This window comes from Chaetodon auriga, chromosome 19 (genome assembly GCF_051107435.1).
Source record: "Chaetodon auriga isolate fChaAug3 chromosome 19, fChaAug3.hap1, whole genome shotgun sequence".
Classification (NCBI taxonomy): domain Eukaryota; kingdom Metazoa; phylum Chordata; class Actinopteri; order Chaetodontiformes; family Chaetodontidae; genus Chaetodon; species Chaetodon auriga.
This window is the reverse complement of record NC_135092.1, coordinates 5,452,993-5,472,709: the sequence shown is the minus strand read 5'-3', so window position 1 is coordinate 5,472,709 and position 19,717 is coordinate 5,452,993. Positions and strand designations below refer to the sequence as shown.

Below are 19,717 nucleotides of genomic sequence, written 5' to 3'. Positions count from 1 at the left end.
AGAGGAGCGGTCAAACTGAAGCTTTTTTTTTTTTTTGCTTTTTTTTTTTTTTGTTTAAACCACTGTTGTTGAAGTAGCAGCAAAGTGGACAATAACAGGAGAAGACACAGCTCCATAGTGTTTTCTATTAGCACAGTGGCTGAGCGATCTTAACGCACATCAACACTGACTGTGTCCTCCTCCGCTGATGACGGGACTTCAACAAAAGAACCAGTGGTTTGGCACATTGAGTTTGACTCAGAGGGGAAAGTCACAGAGGCACAGAGTGATGCTCACAGTGGTGAAACTGTTACCGCTTGTAGTTTGTGGAACATTTGCACTGTTGTGAATTCCTGATGTCTTGACACCATGGGGGTGGGAGGTCAAAGGTCAGAAGTAGCCGGCTGGAGAGGAACCATCGCTCGTTTCTCCTCACTAGAGAACAAAAAAAGATGACTTTTTCCTTTTGGTTAGGTAACAAAGGACGACAGCTGGAGTTAAGAGGTAAACTAGTAAAGGCTTGAACATTGACAGCGCAGACACACATGGATTACTGAAGGGGCCTACTGGGCACATGACCAGAGACTGCTTACAGTGACTGACATTATTATTAATTCTCTTTGGAAAGTCAAACAATTCTGGCAAAAGTGTCCTGATCACATTTCCCGCCCCCCTCCCAACCCTTTGATACTGAGTTATCGGCCTGTTAGCGGTCACCTGTCTCCTATCTACCAGCGGTATCTACTGGCTGGTAGATAGGAAGGGGAGCTTTTTCCTGTCTGTGCCCAGGAGCCCATTGTCTCATAATCCATGCATCCATTATTATGTACTTTAATAATCATGTTTGTCTTGTTTAAGTTCCATATTGTAATCCATAGAGTTTTTACATTATTTCCATAAATGACCATACCACTGTTTTTGCATAGAATTTTTTTCAAAGCAAAGAAAGTGGACAGTGAGCACAGGATAATGCATGCAAGGGAAAAAGAGAGGTAGTCCTCACTGAAACTCAAGTCAGGTTCGGTTTTCAAATGTAGTTTAACAGAGAGACGTCTTTCTCTTTCTCTTGACTGTTTCACTCTGTGTCATGTATTGCAAACGGTCAACAACCCACACATACACGCTCATGCACACACATTATATCATGGGGTTGGGTCTTGAGATGAGGGTACAGGCTGGACCCTGAGTATCAGATGACCCCAATGACCTACGACACATTAGTCTCAATGCTGCCTTTGAGACCTAAATTTTAAGGAGGCAACATTTCAACCACCAAAGTCTCTTAAATCCATGAAGGAAAAACAAGCCATGCTGTATATACACACAATAGCAAAAATGATAAATAATAGATAACATAATATCATCTCCTTTACCCATTTTGATGAGATGGTGCTAAACACTGTACATATCTCACTGTATGTCCTCAATGGGCTTCATCTTACCTGAGGAGGGTATGTTTTAATGTAATCAGTGGATTACTTTTGGGATAATGAGTTTTTTTTTTTATATTATGTGAGCTCCTAATCGTAGGTAGAACTGGCAGCGTATTGTTAAGCCTGTTTTTCCTTCAAATGGATGTTTGTCTGATGAAGACCTTGTCAAAATGCTGGCTTTTTTTTTTACTTTTGGAAGCTTGATACATTCAGTGTTTGGACCCCCTCACTATATCCTCAGCCAATATCCTCAGCCAGTGTGAATCCTTAAAACCATGAAGTATGAACCCTTCTGTCCACATAATCTAGACTGAACCTGAATGTTCAGATCATCTCTCCGACCAGTGAAAGATGAGAGTCAAGAAGACAAATGGCTGTCAGGTGCGTTCAAGGCCTCGGTTTCCCTTCTGCCCTCACAATAGTTTTTGAATCACGCTTTCTTCTGTTGGAGGCTCGGAGAGTAGATTAAATCAGACATCTGCAGGCTTCCCACAGAGCCTGAGTACAACTGCTTAATGTGGGCTGAAGAACGGCTTCACATAAGCCTGAATGAGGATTTGATGGTTACGTAAGAAAAGTGCTGTGGAAGAGGGGATTCATGGAGGTTTCTCTGGCTGACACAGACGCAAGGACTGAGGGGGGAGTGCAGGGCACGGGACTCAGTTGAGTAATCAAAAAGATGCTGAACAGCTGATTCACACCATTATTTCATGCTGACTTGATTACTGTAACGCACAATTTACTGGCCTCTAAAAAACACTGAGAGACTTCAGGTTATTCAAAACTTAACGAGAACCAAGAGGAGAGAGCTTCCTGTAGAATTCCTTTTATACAAAGCCCTTAATGGACAACGACCAAGCTACATCGCTAACTCCCTTGTTCACTATTTGCCTTCAAGACCACTGTGATCATCTGCTGCTGGTTTAAAACATTTATTTTACTCCTTTTATTCAGTAATTTTATTTTCCATCTTATGTATTCTCTGTATACTATTTTAATTCTTATTCTTTTTATTTTTATTCTCTTACTGTGGGTTTTATTCTCCTTCTTCTTCTTCAATCTTATTTTATGTGATGGCAAATTGTGCTATTTTTACTATTATTTTCAAGTGGGCTTTATTTTACATCTTATTTTCCATTAATTTGAGCTTCTTGTATGAAAGGTGCTATACAAATGAAGTTGATTGTTATTAATATAGTATTATTATTATTAAACACAATGCGAGACGCCAGTGGGGCCTCAACCTAGAGCTACCACCACTGGAGAAAAAAAAAGAAATTGGTAATATGTGACAAATTGCTTGTTGGAATAGCGGCAAATGGCAGGCAGGAAGGTGTAAGCATGTATGGACAGTCAGGTCTCTTGGATCAAGGATTCACTTTTAGGTCATTCACACAAGTTTCATAATAAAATCAATAGAATAGTCTCTGGATGTCATTGGCTGCTTACAGTTTATGGATGCTGGGGCACAAACAACTGAGCAGCTCCAGCTGGGTCGTCTGAGACTGTGTGACACTGAAAATGCAGAAACACCCAGTGACCCCTGGATTCATCATGACTGATGTTCCCAAATTCACCCGTACAGCAAAGGCCCACTGCTTCCTTTGTTTTGGTTTTGAGAAAGAGTCATAAACAGGCCGAGTACAGATGTAGTTTTTAGAGAAAAAAAAAAAAACTGTCATAGTTCAAGAATATTGTTGTAATGAAGTTGACTCTTTTGCTTTTACATGCAGGCCTGTCTTTGTTTATCCATGTGGTGAGGCCTCAACAGAAATCAGAGGGACTGAAACAGTGTTTTAGCATTTTCACGGGATTTGTTTGACAATTAGATAAATAGAGAATCACTGCAGCCTCGACCTTTAACTCCCTGTACCTGAAAAAGGTTTTTATGCAGTTTCATACCAAGTAGACGTCCAGTTCAGAGTCTGATTGGCTCCTGCTGAGAGACGACAGAGGATCATCCAGAGCAATCGTTGAACTGGAGGCTCGTCGTTCTTCACTGCAGCATATAAAGACAAAGAAGCACGGTGTGAACACGTATTGACAGCTTGAACCAGTAGCTAATATTTTTCTGGCTTACACCTGAATTTCACACACATAAAGTACCTGTTTTCAAGGTCCTCGTCATCATTTCTGCTGGATTCCAAACAAACAGCAGAAGTTGGCAGGAGATCTGGTTGCTTGGAGGAACTGTAAACTGCAAAAAGCGGTTCCTACATCAGAAATATGAACTGGCACAAAACCTCTCCTCAAACTTCAAAAACGTTGGCCTTACATCACGTCAAATGCATTCCTTAAAGCTTACAGTTTCCCTCCAGGTTGTCCATGCTCTGGGCCTTCTTCCCCTCCTTCTTCTCCTCCTTCTGTGGGGACAGAAACTCCTGAGAGGCCGACTTTACGGCGTAGACAGAACCCTTCTTCCTCTTTGAAGATGCTCCTCTTAAAGCTGAGAGATGCAAAGAAAGAAAGTGTTAAAATAATTAAAATATGCAGAATATGGAATGTAGGAGATGCTGGATGTTAGAACGCCAACTTACGATGAATCTTTTTAAACACAGTCGAGCTCATGAACTTTAGAAATCTGTCCGCGTAAAAACTGGGCCTGTGAACTGACACCGTGTCCTGAAAGGCAAAGAATGCTGTCAGATACACACACACACACACACACACACACACACACACACACACACACACACACACACACACACACACACAAACAGGCATTCACTTGTGCAGAGACATACTGTGTGCATGTGGTCAGACATGCAGGTAAGGGGGATGATGTGAAGGTACATACCCCATCATGTACAAGAGCTTTCCAGGAGTGTTCCACCTTCTTAATAAACCTAAATAAAAATTAAAAACACGTCACTTATTGCTTATTTAGTTATAGTAATCATACTGTATGTCTATGGAGCACGGTGTGAGCCAACAGAATGATGCTACACTTTAAATTAGAATTGCTGCATTTCCAGTACATGTTAAAGCAGGAGACAAGAAACTGAGATGGATGATGGCAGGCAAACACAGAAGTAAGGAGAATAGAATAACAAAATGTAAAGCTTTGTTAAACTTATTCAGCGGTTCCACTTTAAAATATTATTTCTAGAAAAATAAATTAAGCAAAAGTAAATGCATTTTAGTCTAAGTTTTTAACATCATTTCATTGTCTGTTTCACAATTGGTTTTAAAAATGTATTCAGTTGGTAATTGATAATAATCCAACTCAAAAACAAGAAGTTCCTCTCTGATAAGCTCAGACACATTAGAGAGGAACTGCATGTTTCTGTGTTATATAGTGTGCTCACCTGTAGGACTGAAGGATGTCGATGAGTCCTAAAAAGATGAGAAGGTTCTCATCTTTATGTTTGGCAGGAATTCCACCCAATCTGAAAACGAAGATGTGTTAAAGGTCCAGTGTGGAGGATTTAGCGGCCCCTACCAGTGAGGTTGCAGACAGCAACCAGCTGAATACCCCTCGCCTCACCTCTTGCTTTCAAAGCGTGTTGGAGAACCTACAGTGGACCTGTTCCCTACCAGTTTATGAAGGGTTCCTTCTAAGCTAATGACCTGTGGCAATGACCTACTCTAAAACTAAAAATAAAAACCAAAACTCTGAAATGTAATGTTAAAAAAGTGGATTTTTCCATGTTACATTACAGACCCAACAAAGCCAAGAAAGGCAGGCGAGTAAAGTTTCCAAAGAAAAATAAAAAAAAGTGAAAAAATATTCTCACGTGTCGTCATCAGCCACCGGTTCAGGGTCCTTCACGCTCCCCTGGATCGACTCGAGGGCCGTGGAGTAGAGGACTTTCTGTCCTCTCCTGCTGTCACATCGGCTTCCTCTGCTCAGCGGCTTCCGGTCCAAAACGTGAATCCCCAGCAGCAGACTGTAGTCCATGATCTTAAAGCTCTCCAGGACCTGACAAGAGATGGAAACTGAATGGAAGCAACTCCTAGACACTGAAATGTGTGAAATGTCTTTTCAGCTACTAAATGGGTGGCCATGAAATTTGGTACACACATTCTAGCAACATCAGCAGGTCAGAACTTTAATTTGTCCAGTACTTTTGTTAATGAACAACAAGCTGACGTTCCCATCAGCCTCGGATGTACTTTTAATGCTTATTAGCAAATGTTCACACAGGCACCAAACCTGGATCTGCAAACCAACAGTGCACTGCAACATACATACTCAATTCCTCTGACTTAACACTGATGTCATGAGGTAACTCCTCCAAAGGGGTCAGTACAAAGAGGCCCAGTAAGAGCACATTACAGCCAGACGGGCCAGTCTGTGCTCCAGAGTCCAGCTGCTCAGCCTGATCATGAGTCAGGTGCTTCAGTCTGCTGGGTGTTAATCCTCCATCAAGTGGCCTCTGTTTCACACTAATGAAACAACAGGCAGGCGCTAATGAGGTCATCATAACAGCTCAAGACTGAGCAGAGGGAGCGTCATGGTTGCATAATGTTATCGGGGTGGTGATAACTGGCTAAATTCAGTTCAGGATGTGATGAGGAAAGATTTAAAGGCACTGTGAGAGGGCTTAGTGAAAAATCATCAACAGCAATTTTGGATTATTTATTTATTGCTTAAAGGCCCCCTCCAGTGAAAATCAAGTTTTAACCTTGTTAACATGTTCAGCTCAAGTTTTTCATATAGTACAAGTCATATCAAAGTGAAATAAGGACTCCTTTTGAGTTAAATGGCCCTATGACCATACCTCTAGCACCACTCTCAGGTCGCATTTTTCCAAAATTCTCCAAGATATCATCCAGACCATCAGCTATTAGGCTATTTTTTGCTGGGTCTTTATGTGTGAATATTTTATCTTTTAGACTTTTTCTCTTGTTGAACAAATTTTAGAAATGTGAAATTTCATTATGTAAGATTTTGCTTGTGAAATGAGGCACCACAGAATGATAAAATGTTGAATGACCTCTCAAGCAGTATATTACCCAGATTACCAACACCATGGCCATGAACATACCCGACAGTCCCTCTGCAGGGTCTTCATCAGGGCGTTGTAGGTGTCCAAGTCGAAGTGCAGGCCCTCGTGCATCTCATGGAAGTCCAGGTCTTTGAACGTGGGCGAGGGCTTGCTGCGCTCTTTCCGTGAGGCTCGACGTTTGTACGAAGAGCCTTTCAGGTCATACTTGTAGTGCATCTTCATGGCGCGCGGCAGCACATTGTTCATCACCACCACACGGATGGTGACGCCGGCGCACTGGATGCAGTAAAGGCCGTAGAACTTTGGCAGCAACGTCCTCGGATTCTGATTCAGATTCTACAATGACAGAGACAAAGCAGATGTTTTTCTTGAGGAGAAAATCTTAATACTATGTGCAGTCTATCTGAAAATGCAACTTTAGGGCAGTAAATGGAAATGTGTGGTCTGATTCATGGCCACATCCAGATGTTTCTCAGTAACTTCGGCCTAAATGATAATAAGAAATACACTAAGGAATGCTCTCAAAAAGCAACTTGAGTTGTTAAAGTTCATTTTGCTTTGCAGACATTTAGTAAATTAAATGCACATTTAGGTAAATAACCTACAAAAGTCAAAATACATGTGATGCTGTCTTTAATGTGAATGTTCCACCTGTTGAGGGGTGAATGAAATGACTATTTCTGATCATGAAATTACACTGTACATAGTTATGACAAGGGAAATGACCACTTGGCTTGGATTTGCAAACATTTTAAGAGGAAGAAACTGAGCGTAAACATAATAAGCAAACTCCACACACGACCTTTATGTCCAGACTTTCACTATGTGTACGAGTACGTGCGCTGGTGTGCATGTCAGTGCAGTGAGAGTTCGAGGAAGGGACTTACCATGTAGTAACCAGGAAGCAGCTTTTGCAGGAACTCGGCCTCTTTATGCTGCACTGTCTTAATGATGAACTCATCATCACTGGTGAGGTAGAACCAGGAACTGCTGGCACCGGGGTTGGACAGCTCGATCAGAGGCTCGTTACAGATGGAGTACTGAAATTCAGAATCATGCAACAGTCTTAGCGTGAGCAAGTGTGGCAATTAAATCAACTTCAGAAAGATGATTATGTGAATCTTCACACTGACCAGATAGTCGTCTGGTTTGATGCCAAACAGCTCTCTGAAGTAGCGGAAGGCCAGCGGCGCATACGTTTTCAGACGGAAATCAGGGAAGTGATGTGCTGGTGTCAGGTTGCTGCCCTCACTGGAGAACATGTTTAAGTTAGATTAAGAAAACAATGAATGTACAAAAACAAAACAGCTGCTGTCTGAAACATGCTATAAGCCTTTTTCACAGAAGACAGAAGCACAGGTGTAAAAATAATTCAATGAATGATGGTTGAATTCCATTTAACAGCTTCACTTTCATGTTGGTCACACTGTCGTGATGTACTGGGACTCTTAAATAGAACAGAGCGTTCATGTGACTATAACAAGTCAAAAATGTCTGCTGAGAAAAAAGACTGTCAAAGGAATGAGGTTGTACATTTCCACAAGTGACAACTTAGGCAACCAAGTTGGCTCACTTGTGTAGCATTTTAATCTTTGGGATAACCTGTGTTGACCAGGTGCTTGGATCATTGAACAAAATGTGCCCTGTATAATCATAAATGTGTAGAAATGAGAATACCTGGGCAGGAAAACGCTCTCCACCACTGAGAAGTCCTGCATGAGAACATCTCTGTCTGGTTTGGAGCTGAGATTACCCACAGCGTAACCGATGCCCAGCTGGATGGCTCCTTTCAGGACAGACGCTGTGGGCTAACAAACCATGACAGGGAAGAAGAAAACACATTTGTTTAAAAAAGAAACCAGCTAGTTACCAAAGGCTACTACCCTTTCAAAAAATTCTATTGAAACTGCTTTATTTTCTCCACCATGAAGGTTCAGTTTACTGTCTGTTAGCGTCATATCTGAACAGATATGAGTCTACAGCCATGCCAGCACCTCAGAAAGGCTGTGCAGCACCTATGCACACGGTGCTTTGAGTTACATGGAAACATCGGCATGCTAACTTGTTCAAAGTCTCAATGCTAACATGCTGTTGATTAACGCTAACCAGGTTCACCATTACCACCTTGCATGAGACTATGGATTCACTCCACCTACTGTGTACAAAGATGGAAGAAAGCTTTGAAACTTGTTAGCATGCTAACATTTGCTAATTAGCAGGGATTTTTTACTGACGATGGCGGTAGAATAAAAGATAAGACAGAAAATATCAACCTCATGGTGGAAAAATCAGGGAATGACCAAAATAATTAGGATTCATTGAATGTACAATTTCATGGTAACCCATCCATAAAGTACATACATAAAGTACACCATGGAGACATTCTGACTAAAGCATGAAGGCACCTAATGTAGCATTAATCCTTAAAATAAATCCCTGGAGTAGAAGAAAAACATGTCATTTTTCATTGAGCCTGTGAAGGAATTTTCCTCCAGCAAACTGAACTGCAGGGAAGCAGCCAAAAACTGAAGCTGATCAACCTAATCACCATTCTGCTCCCTTCATCACAAACAGCTCTGTTATGCAACACAGCTGACGAACAAAAAACACATTTAGCTTCACTTATCACATGGCTCTTTGTTTGACTGGAACTGAAATATTATCTGTTTACTGTCATTGTGAAGAACTTTTATGACGCCTTAGATTTTCACGTGTAAACGCAGAGCTTTTATTCATTAGAATTCGGCATTAGTACGCAAAGTATGTGTTTAAAGGATATGATTCCAGTCTAATAACCTTGGATTTTGTTCTATATGTTTGAATGCCTTTACACAATCGCTTACAGTTTTGATATCTGCAATTATATTACAACAGTGAATATCACTGTTTTCCAAAAAGAGGATGTTTTCCTTCCTGGAAAAGACTTTGATGATGAATAATGATGCCTGCTTACCTTTTTATGATCCTTTGACCCTTTAGAGGCTTTGGTTCCTCTTCCTATAGTGTCGGTTGACATCTTTTGGACAGAGAGAACTTGATCAGAGGGAAGCTCGGTTGTCCTTCCTCCCACTGAGGCTGACTGTCTTCCTTTTTTCCCCTCACCGATGATTGACCAGACGCAGTGATTTACCTTGAATGGCTTTCACTGAAACTGCATTCTCCAGGTGCGCCGCTCCTGTTGACAGAAATGGAGTTAGATGGTTTGCGGCATTTGCATTAATGTCAGTGCAAAGCAGAAGTTAGCGGGAGAGAAGCTGCACAGCTATGAGCGATTTCAGGACTTAGAACAATCTCTTCCACAGTTTGTCTAGCTCAAATGCTCCTCACTCCGTGAACGTCTTTCATATGGCTTACAGAAGGCGCAGACCTTTCTGTCCGGGGTGCTGCTGGTTGTGAGGGACCACCAGTGTTTGTCAGAGTCTTTAGCTCCAGAATCCCTCACAACAACCCTTAATCCTAATTAAGAAGGATTGGAAAACCATTACATACCAAATTCTTCTGTTTCATAACAGTACGCAAAGGACGCTCAGTACTTTCCTGCTTTATGTGGCTCTCAACTCCCGAAAAAAGTGAGAATGATGATCAAAAGAGAAAATAAACACATTCACTGCTAGGGTGCTTCATTCAGGAGCAGCTGTGGTGATTTTCCAACATTTCCCTTTTCGTATATTTGCAGTGGGATTGATTAAATAATATTCATGACACTCATGAGACTCAATTGTAACCTATTGGAAGCATGGGAGCAGCTCCATAAAGGTTTATTTTATTACAAAACAGAACACTACAAAAATGGGCTGTAATCAGCAGCATTTGTCTGCTCCAAAAAAAAAACAAAAAACAAAAAACTGGCAATCAGCACTTTAATGATAACAACCGAGAAGCTCTGCAGAGCTCTGCCAGTGGATGAGTCATAAAAACTGTTAAATTATTTAGAATGACAATCTAGCAAATTGATAACCTGCATCCATAGAGAAACAATTCAAATATTGAAGCATTCTTCGCTACAGATGTTCAATTAGTTCATGACTTCAACAGAAATACAATGGTTGTCCAGGCACGAGTCCTGATGCTTTGTTTCTTAAACATGCAGATTCGTTTCAAAGCATTGGATCCTTTCAGGTTGTTTTTGACCTTATATATGATTTGTCCTGTCTTAAAATCTACTCATTTTACACTGTGTTGCAATAGATTTTAGACATTTTTGCTTTGACAGAATTCAATATTTCAATTTCACTTTCAATTTCAACATCACCAACCACTATAAGCTTTCTTATAGTTGCCAGAAATGATGAACTCGGTCTTAAATCCAGAGATAGTTTGTTAGTTTGATAGTCTGATAGATCAGACCAAATCTTTAGTTTCAGTTACTTTTGCACAGTATCATTCACTTCTTTCATATTGTTCAAAGAACAAAATTAATTTGTTTATCTGCAAATAAAAATACATTCACCATTTATGTACAAAATAAACAATAACGGGCCCTCCTAACACTGAGCCTTGAGGAACTCCACATGTTCTCTTCAATCAAAATGTCTTTCTGTGTATGAAGTGAACTTGCAAACTCTAGCACATATCCTATCAGACAAACCCCTGTTTATTTTAAGTACTGCCTCAGGATGTGGTATTGTGGTCTGACTTGAGGGGAATGAAACAGTTTCATAATCATCATGATGCCAGAGCTCGTTTCTCAAGGATTTGCCTTGCAGTTCTCCAGGTCGTTTGCATAAAATTTAATTGGAGGCTGGAGAGATCAAGAAAGCTGCTAAAGATTATTCCTTTTTCTAAACAGACTTTGTGATTAGTGGTTCGAGTAGTGAATGGGGTTAATTATATGTACATAGAGTCTTTGACAGGGCATTTCAGATTTCCTCTGTAGCACTTTACACATTGAAAACAGAGTGTTGTAACAGCACAACATGGGTGCAGCATGCTGGATTAAGCATTCGTACTGTAAGTGCATTAGTTTGCATTCTGCATAGTTAGAAGGATTAGATGCATGACTTTCCATTCAAAACAATGGCTGAATTAAATTCTTAGTCTGCCTAATTGCATATTAAAAACACTTATAATACACCAGATAGCAAAATAATAAAGAAAATACAATAAAAGCATTTGACTGTGAATGTAAAACAGGTAATGTTGTGTCGTTTGACTGTGGACCTAAAAGGTTAGAGTTCAACTCCCACCTGGAACAACTGTAATAAATATGGACCTGCAAGGTGTTTTGTCAGAAATTGTCCAAACACTGACAAATATTGAAATATTTCTATTTAACATAGACCACTAACTTGAACTATTCTACATAAACCATTCATTTTCGTGTGTGTGTGTGTGTGTGTGTGTGTGTGTGTGTGTGTGATGTGCAATCTTCATAGTTTTTGTTTTTTTTGTGATACTGATACTTCACAACTGACACTGAAAACCATGAGGAGGTCTGATTAAAGGTTTTTAACACTGTCATCATGTAATTCTGTGCTTTCTGCACTTAAAATGACAGCTGCACATATGTCTGCGCCTATATGTATTGCCTGGATTAAATCTTAATCATGTGTAAACGTTTCTATTTAAGTTTCTATCATCATGGCAATCCACCCAATAATTCACTCAAATCCAAAAATGCCAACTTCGAGGTGGCATTAGAGGAAAAGTCATTAGGATTCATCCTCTGGGAACCATGTGTGCTGCCAGTCCATCTAGTAGATGTTGAGATATTTCAGTGCATAAGTAGAAATTTGACCTACTGGTGGAGCTATAGGAAAGGATCACCAACGTAATTAGCATTCATCCTCTGAGCACCATGACGGTGTGAGCCTAATTTCATGACAATCCATTCACTGAAATAGTTCACAAAAAGCCAAGTATGTCAACCTCATGGTGATGCTATAGGAAAAGTCAGAGGATTGCCACTGTCAGTAGGATTCATCCTCGTACATAGCAATCCGTGACATAGGTGTTGAGATATTTGGTCCATTTATGTGGTCCAGAGTGGAGGACCAACCAACAGCCTTCCTAGAGTCGTGCCACTAGCATGAGTAGTTAGTAGTTAATAATAGCTTATAGTATAGTAAATAGTGAACAGTCGGTCAATTAAGATAGGCTAAGTATATATATAAATATCAAACGCAGCACATACAGCCTCCAAACTGACCATTAAGTTCAATCAACATCTCTTGAAAACACGGCTTCAACACTGATCATTGAAACCTCCAGTACAGTGTAAAGTTAAGGCGTACAGGCTGGCAGGTGTTATGTAACTCAGGTGAACTCAGATGAACATTTCCACCTGCACGCTCTCGCACAGCATGCACGCTGCAGCTCTTTTGCATGCATGTAAATGGTGACAACCCCATCCAGCTTACTGCAGGCATTTTACTTTCTGTCACTGACTGAAGGGAAGTGGAGCTGATTTCCTCTTGTGATACCATCACCAGCTCATCTTCCTCTTGAGCGCCACACAAATGGCCCATACAAGCTGCGTGACACTTATTATTACTATTAATAATAATTCACAACAGAAGATAAACAACTACAAAGCGACAGCTGAGATGTAATTCATGAGGAAACAGAAATAAAAGTTAAACAAGTGGCTCAATCCTCACTTAATCATAAAGCTGACAGGAAGTGAAGGCTCTGTGTGTTCTTACCTGAACAGGCATGGTCGTATGAAGATGGTGGTAAACGCAGGTCAGTGAAACACTGATGCTGTGTAATGTAAAGTCTGTAGCAGACTGACTGACTGTGGTGAGATGAGGAGCAGAGTGCTGCAGCAACGAGAGCATCCTTACCACTTCCCCCTCTCGCTCTCTCTCTCTCTCTCTCGCTGTGTGTGTGTGTGTGTCTTTCCACCCACCTGGTGTGTTATTCCCTCGCACCGATGAGTCAGACTGAGCTGTTGTTTTTGATATTGCATTTAGAAGTCTGGGGGAGAACAATGTTGTGAGATCAACAAGCTATCGGCTTATAGAAGTCGATGCATTGCTAAAGATGGACTCAGTGGTTCCCATCTTTTCTGGCTTGTGAGCCTTTGCAAAAAAAAAAAAAAAAAAAAAAAAAAAGCCAGATACAAATATTTTCACTCCACCACAGAGACATTTCCCCACTAAACTTCTCAAGTGGTTCATTTACATAATTGTAAGGCCCAAAGACGTCACATGACCCATTATTTCACAAAAAAGCAAAGATACCAAAATCTGAATACAGACTTGTGTTGTTTTTTCTTCTTGCCTCAGTCATTAGTCATCTCACGACCCCGCAGATGTAACTCGCTAACTGCATGTGAAGTGGTTAAAGCTAGCTCCACCTTGAACAGCTGCAACACTAAAATGCTGTTTTTATAAACTGATGCATCAGTATTAAAAATCTACAAACTGTATAATAATATGTGAGCCATTTTCTGTAGAATGAGAACTTTTACTTTTCATACTTCCTGATTCTCAGGTGGCCACAAAAAACTTGTGCAGCATGTGACACTTGCCAAAGGGGGTGTTACTATATTTTTACAGTTTTATTGACTGCTGCAGTATTTTTACTTGTTGTTGTGGCTCTTTTGCGACTTTATTATTTGCTTATTTTTGCTCTATGAAGGCCCATACAGGTCCAAACTTGCCTGATTCAGCCGGATAAAGTTTGGGAGCTACAATCCAGTGTGTAGATACTCTTTTCCTTCCATCGCTGAATTTGCTATTCTCCTGAATGTAGGGTGTGATACACAAACAGCCATGTCTGTATAGATTCTTATTTACCTGGGTCATAATATTTCTATGTACTTCATAAAGGCAACTGAACTTGCTTAAGGTTCGAGAACAGTTAGAAGCACAAATATGTTCTAACTTGACCTTTGGAAGGCTTATAGTATATCACTGTATTTTATGATGAATGCTATGATTGGCAGTTCCTCCTTCTCTCCTTCTCTTCTATTTCCCCTGTTTGCTCTCTTTCTGTCTTTTTTCCCACAGTATGCCTATATATAGTGCATCTCTCTCTTCCTCTTTCTCTCACTTGAGCTCATTTTCATTCAAATGAGCTTCAATGACATAATTAACATATTGTATATTGTACAAATACTGCTCGCTGTGAAAACATAAAAATGTGGACTAGAACAAGAGAGAGATATTAGACCTGTACTTAGAATTCGCAGCTCTAATGACACATCTGTGGACAGTGGTGGGAGATGCTGATCAGATCAGTTCCAGGCTGCTCATTAGCCTCCTTATTTTACCCCCAAATGGTGGCAAAGCAGGAACATTTTCACAGGAGATCCCAGGCTGAGACCATTGCTCACTTTGGGGAGGCACAGTCACGTCGTGAGCTCCAAACAAACTGACACAGAAAAGGGGAAGAGACACACTGCTGTTATAGGATATGTAAGGAGCTTAACAAGACCTGAGAGTACATTGAATGGACATGTGCATCAGCTGCAGCCTGGCCTAAAAATGACTTCCAGATACAACATCAGTGTTTGCCTCTGAGCTCTGGGGGGTGCTGTTGCAGCTCTGGCATTATTGCTAAACCCTCCAGTTCTATTGGGATCACTTCATCTTCTCACTCACTGCTCTACGGTAATAATGTGTGCTCATCTGAGCTGTTGTGCACTATGTTCCTGTTGATTGTCTGAGAATTCACATTTTTCTTCCCCCACTTTGTTGCCTTTGTTGTTCAAGTTCCTCATTTTTTATGCACTCAATTTGGCATCACTGTTTATTCCTGAGAACAAATCTCTATTTCTCAGCCTTGGTCTCACCATCTCTTTCTGCGTCTTTTTTCCTCCTCAGCTATTTGTCGTTTTTCCTTTAAGTGTGCCAGAGTTCGAGTCGTTGGAGGTTTGTTTGGGAACACCAGAGGGGACAGGCTGCCTGCAAGTCGGCTGTCATGATGACTTGAGGCCATCAGATATCAGCTCAGTCCTCCACACGCAACCTTTGTCATATTTGGCTGCAATGTGAGGGTGCAGAGCTGCTGGTTTGGGTTTGCTGCTGCAAGATTTCCTGTTTCTCCCCACATCTACGTACTCCGCTGGGCATAGAACACTGTCAGGGCTTCTCAATGCAAATCCCCAAGGGATCAAAGAATGGAAGCATTTGTCATTATGTGAGACCGTGGCTCTCAATCCTTTAGACTTCAAAGCTAATGAGCAAGCTGAATACACGCACTGTATATACAGTTTTAAAAGTTGCTCCAGTGTTTTTTCTGTTGATCCCAGTCTAGTTATTTTTTTCATGTGAAAAAAATACACTGTTTTAATTTTTATTCTAATGCTTGAAATGCATTTTGTAACGCTTTTGAGTTGCCTTTTTGTTTAAAATGTGCTGTTCAAATTAACAGTAAAATTAGTGTGGCAAGTTAAAAATGTTTTGATAGACAAATAACTCTGAAATCAGCATTGCAGCTTTCCTTTAATCAGCTCTATAGTATTTTATTTAAGACTGAAGTGGAGTGTGGGGGTTACAAAATATTTACTTAACATATTTCCTTAAAAGAGTACTTCATTGATTTAGCCTTGCACTGCTTTAACATCATGTCAGATTCATGATGGACACTGGGAAACATGGAAACAAAACTCCATGTTCTTCCTCTTCTTTTTCAAAACCTGGCACCTACGTTACCCATAATGCAATTCAACCACCAACAGTTCAGCCAGAGATCCAGTGTGTTGTGCTGGTCATGGCTAATGTAACCTACGAGCTGCTAGCCTCAAGCACAGATGAGGAGCGGCCTTCAGAGGTCTGCTAAGCTAGCTTGTAGTTTCCACAACTGACTCTGACTCAAGTGACATCACTTGAGGAAATTTTTAAAGGTTTTACACAGCTCCCTCTGGAGCCCCAAAAGACTTTGTACAACATTTTTCACATATACTGTACTACTGCCCCAAACCTGTAAACTGACTTTGATGTATACAAAATTGGTTCCTCTTTAAAATCTGTGGTATGAATGTGCAAACAGAGGGAAATAAAGTCACTTGATTTAAAGGAATACATCAATCTGCTCTGAGGATTGTGTGGATTTAAGTGTAATTTCTAGAAAACTCATGAAACAGCTATGAGAACAAGAGAATCTTTCTATTGTCATGTATTTTTCTCGTTTTCTGAAAACTATCATTTTAAGGTGAATCTTACATTCAATGACTTGCAAAAATCTTCAGTGTACAACCAAATCTAATGACCAATAAGGCCTTTTACATAAAAGTGTCAAAAAAGTGAGGTTATGCCATTGTTACGCCACATTATGTCACGTCACAGCAAGTTGACTGCGAACAACATGAACCACTTGTATAAACACAGAATATATTTTCAGTGTTATCATAACCCACTGAAAGCATCTCCCACTGCCTTTAATGGACATGACTCAACATTTTGACAACTTTCATAGCTCATATTAACTGTGTTCTTTCCTGGCGTGTACAGTATATCCTGAGTGCAACCCATCCAGCTGAATCCATTGCACCGAAAGGCATAAACAAGCTTAAACTCAGTAATCATGATTTATTTTTAGATGATGAAACTCTCAGCTGTGTGTGTTGTTTGTCTGAAGGTTTCTCGGACTGGAGTGCAGGTCTGTTTATTTGGGTGTGCGTGAGCAAAGTATCTTCACGAGGCGTTTTACCACCATCGTCAATCACAATATTGTGGAAGTCAGAGCCACAACATGATGACTCAAGCAGAGGACAGTTTCCTATCTGAACCACTTTTAAACAGAGGTCATATTTTCGACACCACCGAGGATACATTTGTTTGTTGCAAGCGACAGGCTGCGTTGGGGAGTGTATCTAAAGTACATGTGTTGATTGTGGCACATCCTTCAGTGAGTTTCAGCGCAGTTTATTTTCTGAACTTTTCAGTCTCATTGAGAGAGGATTGCTTCAGAGTGGCTGTGTTGATGCAGCTGTGCTCATCAGACGCAGTCAGAATCAGAATCTGCCCTCAGTGCTGCAGGGAGCCTCCCAGACACCTAAAGCAAACAGAGACAGGGCACAAATAAATGAGTGCAACCAGGGAAAACTGTGAGACCGATGTGCAGCATGGCCTGACCGTCAGGCTGTTCTGAGTATCATTACTCTGCAGTCCTCACAAAAGAATCCAGTGCACATATCACCACCACTAAAAGAGCTGGAGTTTGAATTTAAGGTGCTTCTTCTCATCATTTACTTAAACACATAGAACATGTTACCTCACCTATGCTAATAATAATGATAATAATAATTTGTGTAAGAATTTCCTTTAACAAATGTTCTGTGGCTCCATGTAAATAGATTAAACACTGCAATTACACTTCTTTAGTCAGAGAATAAGATGTAAGCATCCAAACCAGAGGTACCTGTTTCTCTAGGCGGTCAATGTGCTGCAGGTGTCTGTCGATCAGTCTGTCTCGGGCCGAGACCTCTGAGGTCAGACTGGCGAGCCGTCGGGCCTGCTTATCAATGATAAGCTACAACACAACAAAAATATCAGACGGCGACAACAGTTAAATCTGTCCCGTCTACTGACTACAAAGCAGAAACTACAAATAAATAAATAAAGTTTCTGAAACAAAAGCATTTTTTGGCTTCTTTTCCTGTTCTGCATCAGCCCCCTTTGCTCCAATAACATTGAATCTTAATGCTTTATAATATTTTAAGCAACTTAAGCAAAATGAATCCAGCTCAGAATCAGAAGCCTTTACATGCCTTTATTATGGCCTTTTATTATGGCCTCACCAAGACGAATGCCTGTTTGTTTCTCTCTGTTTGTTTTTGCGTTTTTGTTTACCTTCACAGAGCTGACGTCGAGCTGACTTTGACCCCCTGACCTCGCCTCGGTCAGGCTCTTCATTCTCTGGAGGACCCGGTTCATCCGGTGCTGTGTGGTTCCCTGCTCCGTCTGCAGATCCTCCAGCCCCTTCTGCAGATCTTTGACCACCTTCCACAGCCTGTCCCCTCTGGCTCTCAGTATCTGCTGGTCCTTCCTCACCTGCAGAACACGACATCATATCACATTATTCACATTTTTTAATGATTTTCAATCAACTTTCAGAAGCTGACATATTCATTTTCATATTCATTTTATCCCTTTAATGCATTTTTTCCCTTTTTCTGTAATGTGTCTTAATTCTTGTTCATTTCATCTTCTCTGTCTGACGATGATGTTGATTGCACTCAATTTAATCGGAATATGTCGTAATTGTGCAAGCAAATAAACATTTTCAATTAGAACTGTAGTTACACAGCTGAGCATTCTTCAAACCAACAGAGATCTATTTCAATCTACAATGTCATGGTACAGGCATTAAAATCATGGTCTCATCAATCAATCTATCAATCACTACCTTTAATACAGGTTATTTTATAGGTCAGTTTATAAATAAAGAGGTTTAAAAAGAGAATATCAATAAAAGATTCAAATCCAATAATATCTAAGTTTCCACTTAAAGATATCAACACTTTCAGTATAACAGCATCAATGCATCAACAAATTAAGTAGAACTGATTTGAATATTTTACTCGTAGTGCATGAAGAGTACAGACCTACACAAAGTACTCAAACAAGATATACAGATATAATATGTTAGATTGTTCTTTGGAGAAATGTTGTTTGACTTTGAACCTCTTGGTTCACAGGGAGAATTGATCTTATAGGTTTAGGTTAATTGATTACTAGATCATAATTGGCAGATTTGATAAAGAAATCAATGTTCAGTTCAACATGCAAAAATGAAGGAAATGCTGTGGGCCTGTCGGTGACAAACCAGGGCTAAGTTGCTCATTTCAGTGGATGTTCTTTGTAAAATGCTTCTTCCTCACCTGCTTGTGAGTCCGTCCTGCCTGAAAACTCTGCTTACGGAGGATCTCCAGGCTCTTTGTGGCCCCGTCCAGCTCTACTGCCACCTGCTCTCCCTGTTGCTCCAGCCGCTTGGCATTCTCCTCCACCCCCTGCAGTAGGTGAGCCAGTCCTAGCGAGAGCATCCTCAGCTGGGACCTCGGGACCGCACCTGCCTCCTCTGATGTGGAGGGATCACCTGGTGGACTGGTAGTGTGGGCCTGACAGAGTCCCACCAGCAAAACAGACAGCTGCAGCACGTGGCTCACCCTCATAATCCAGGATTTCATCAGGTGGAAACTCTAAGTCCCTTTCTTCAGGTCTAAAGACAGGCTTTAGACAGTGTCCGCTTAAAAGTTTCCTGATGTGCATCAGATGTTCCCTGAGGAGGTCTTAAGAGTGCAGAAGGATAGAGGGATGAGAAGGAGGAGAGGCAGAGGAGACGAGGGGGGAGTTCCCAGACTGACGCAGAACTATAAAATTTAAACCGGAGCTCTGAATAATCTATTTAAAATCAAACATTGGTCCCACATCACATGCACAAAAGGCATTATTTAAAGATTCT

The 19,717-nt window shown here is 40.7% G+C and overlaps 2 protein-coding genes across 3 annotated transcripts; both read right to left on the bottom strand.

Annotated features, from left to right (window-relative positions):
- pip5k1ba (phosphatidylinositol-4-phosphate 5-kinase, type I, beta a) lies at positions 1-13,153 on the bottom strand. The gene is made up of 14 exons (XM_076758514.1): positions 13,009-13,153; positions 9,318-9,539; positions 8,042-8,172; positions 7,498-7,615; positions 7,252-7,404; positions 6,404-6,700; positions 5,150-5,334; positions 4,721-4,801; positions 4,210-4,258; positions 3,950-4,034; positions 3,718-3,858; positions 3,519-3,609; positions 3,315-3,411; positions 1-414 (listed from the first exon to the last, which is right to left on the bottom strand). The coding sequence occupies exons 2-14, from the start codon at positions 9,378-9,380 to the stop codon at positions 412-414; spliced, it is 1,494 nt and encodes a 497-aa protein (XP_076614629.1). The 5' UTR covers positions 9,381-9,539; positions 13,009-13,153; the 3' UTR covers positions 1-411.
- A 2,600-nt stretch (positions 13,154-15,753) lies between these two features.
- Positions 15,754-19,555, bottom strand: LOC143338181 (uncharacterized). 2 transcript variants are annotated; one of them, XM_076758403.1, is made up of 4 exons: positions 19,137-19,555; positions 18,106-18,306; positions 17,675-17,785; positions 15,754-17,308 (listed from the first exon to the last, which is right to left on the bottom strand). In XM_076758403.1, the coding sequence occupies exons 1-4, from the start codon at positions 19,440-19,442 to the stop codon at positions 17,252-17,254; spliced, it is 675 nt and encodes a 224-aa protein (XP_076614518.1). In that variant the 5' UTR covers positions 19,443-19,555; the 3' UTR covers positions 15,754-17,251. The 2 variants fall into 2 exon arrangements, with proteins under 2 accessions (XP_076614518.1, XP_076614519.1); XM_076758404.1 differs by lacking the exon at positions 17,675-17,785 and having other exon boundaries at positions 15,765-17,308; positions 19,137-19,517.
- Positions 19,556-19,717: the final 162 nt, after the last annotated feature.

What these genes read in the sequence shown, in the direction of transcription:
- pip5k1ba (XM_076758514.1), bottom strand. Translation starts at nt 9,380, where the DNA reads ATGTCAACCGACACTATAGGAAGAGGAACCAAAGCCTCTAAAGGGTCA. An exon ending in GAGAGCGTTTTCCTGCCCAG is followed by an intron (nt 7,616 to 8,041) that starts GTATTCTCATTT and finishes CATGTTCTCCAG; the next exon opens with TGAGGGCAGCAACCTGACAC. An exon ending in GACGAGGACCTTGAAAACAG is followed by an intron (nt 3,412 to 3,518) that starts GTACTTTATGTG and finishes TATATGCTGCAG; the next exon opens with TGAAGAACGACGAGCCTCCA.
- LOC143338181 (XM_076758403.1), bottom strand. Translation starts at nt 19,442, where the DNA reads ATGAAATCCTGGATTATGAGGGTGAGCCACGTGCTGCAGCTGTCTGTT. An exon ending in CAGGACGGACTCACAAGCAG is followed by an intron (nt 18,307 to 19,136) that starts GTGAGGAAGAAG and finishes CGTGTTCTGCAG; the next exon opens with GTGAGGAAGGACCAGCAGAT. An exon ending in TCGACGTCAGCTCTGTGAAG is followed by an intron (nt 17,786 to 18,105) that starts GTAAACAAAAAC and finishes GTTGTGTTGTAG; the next exon opens with CTTATCATTGATAAGCAGGC.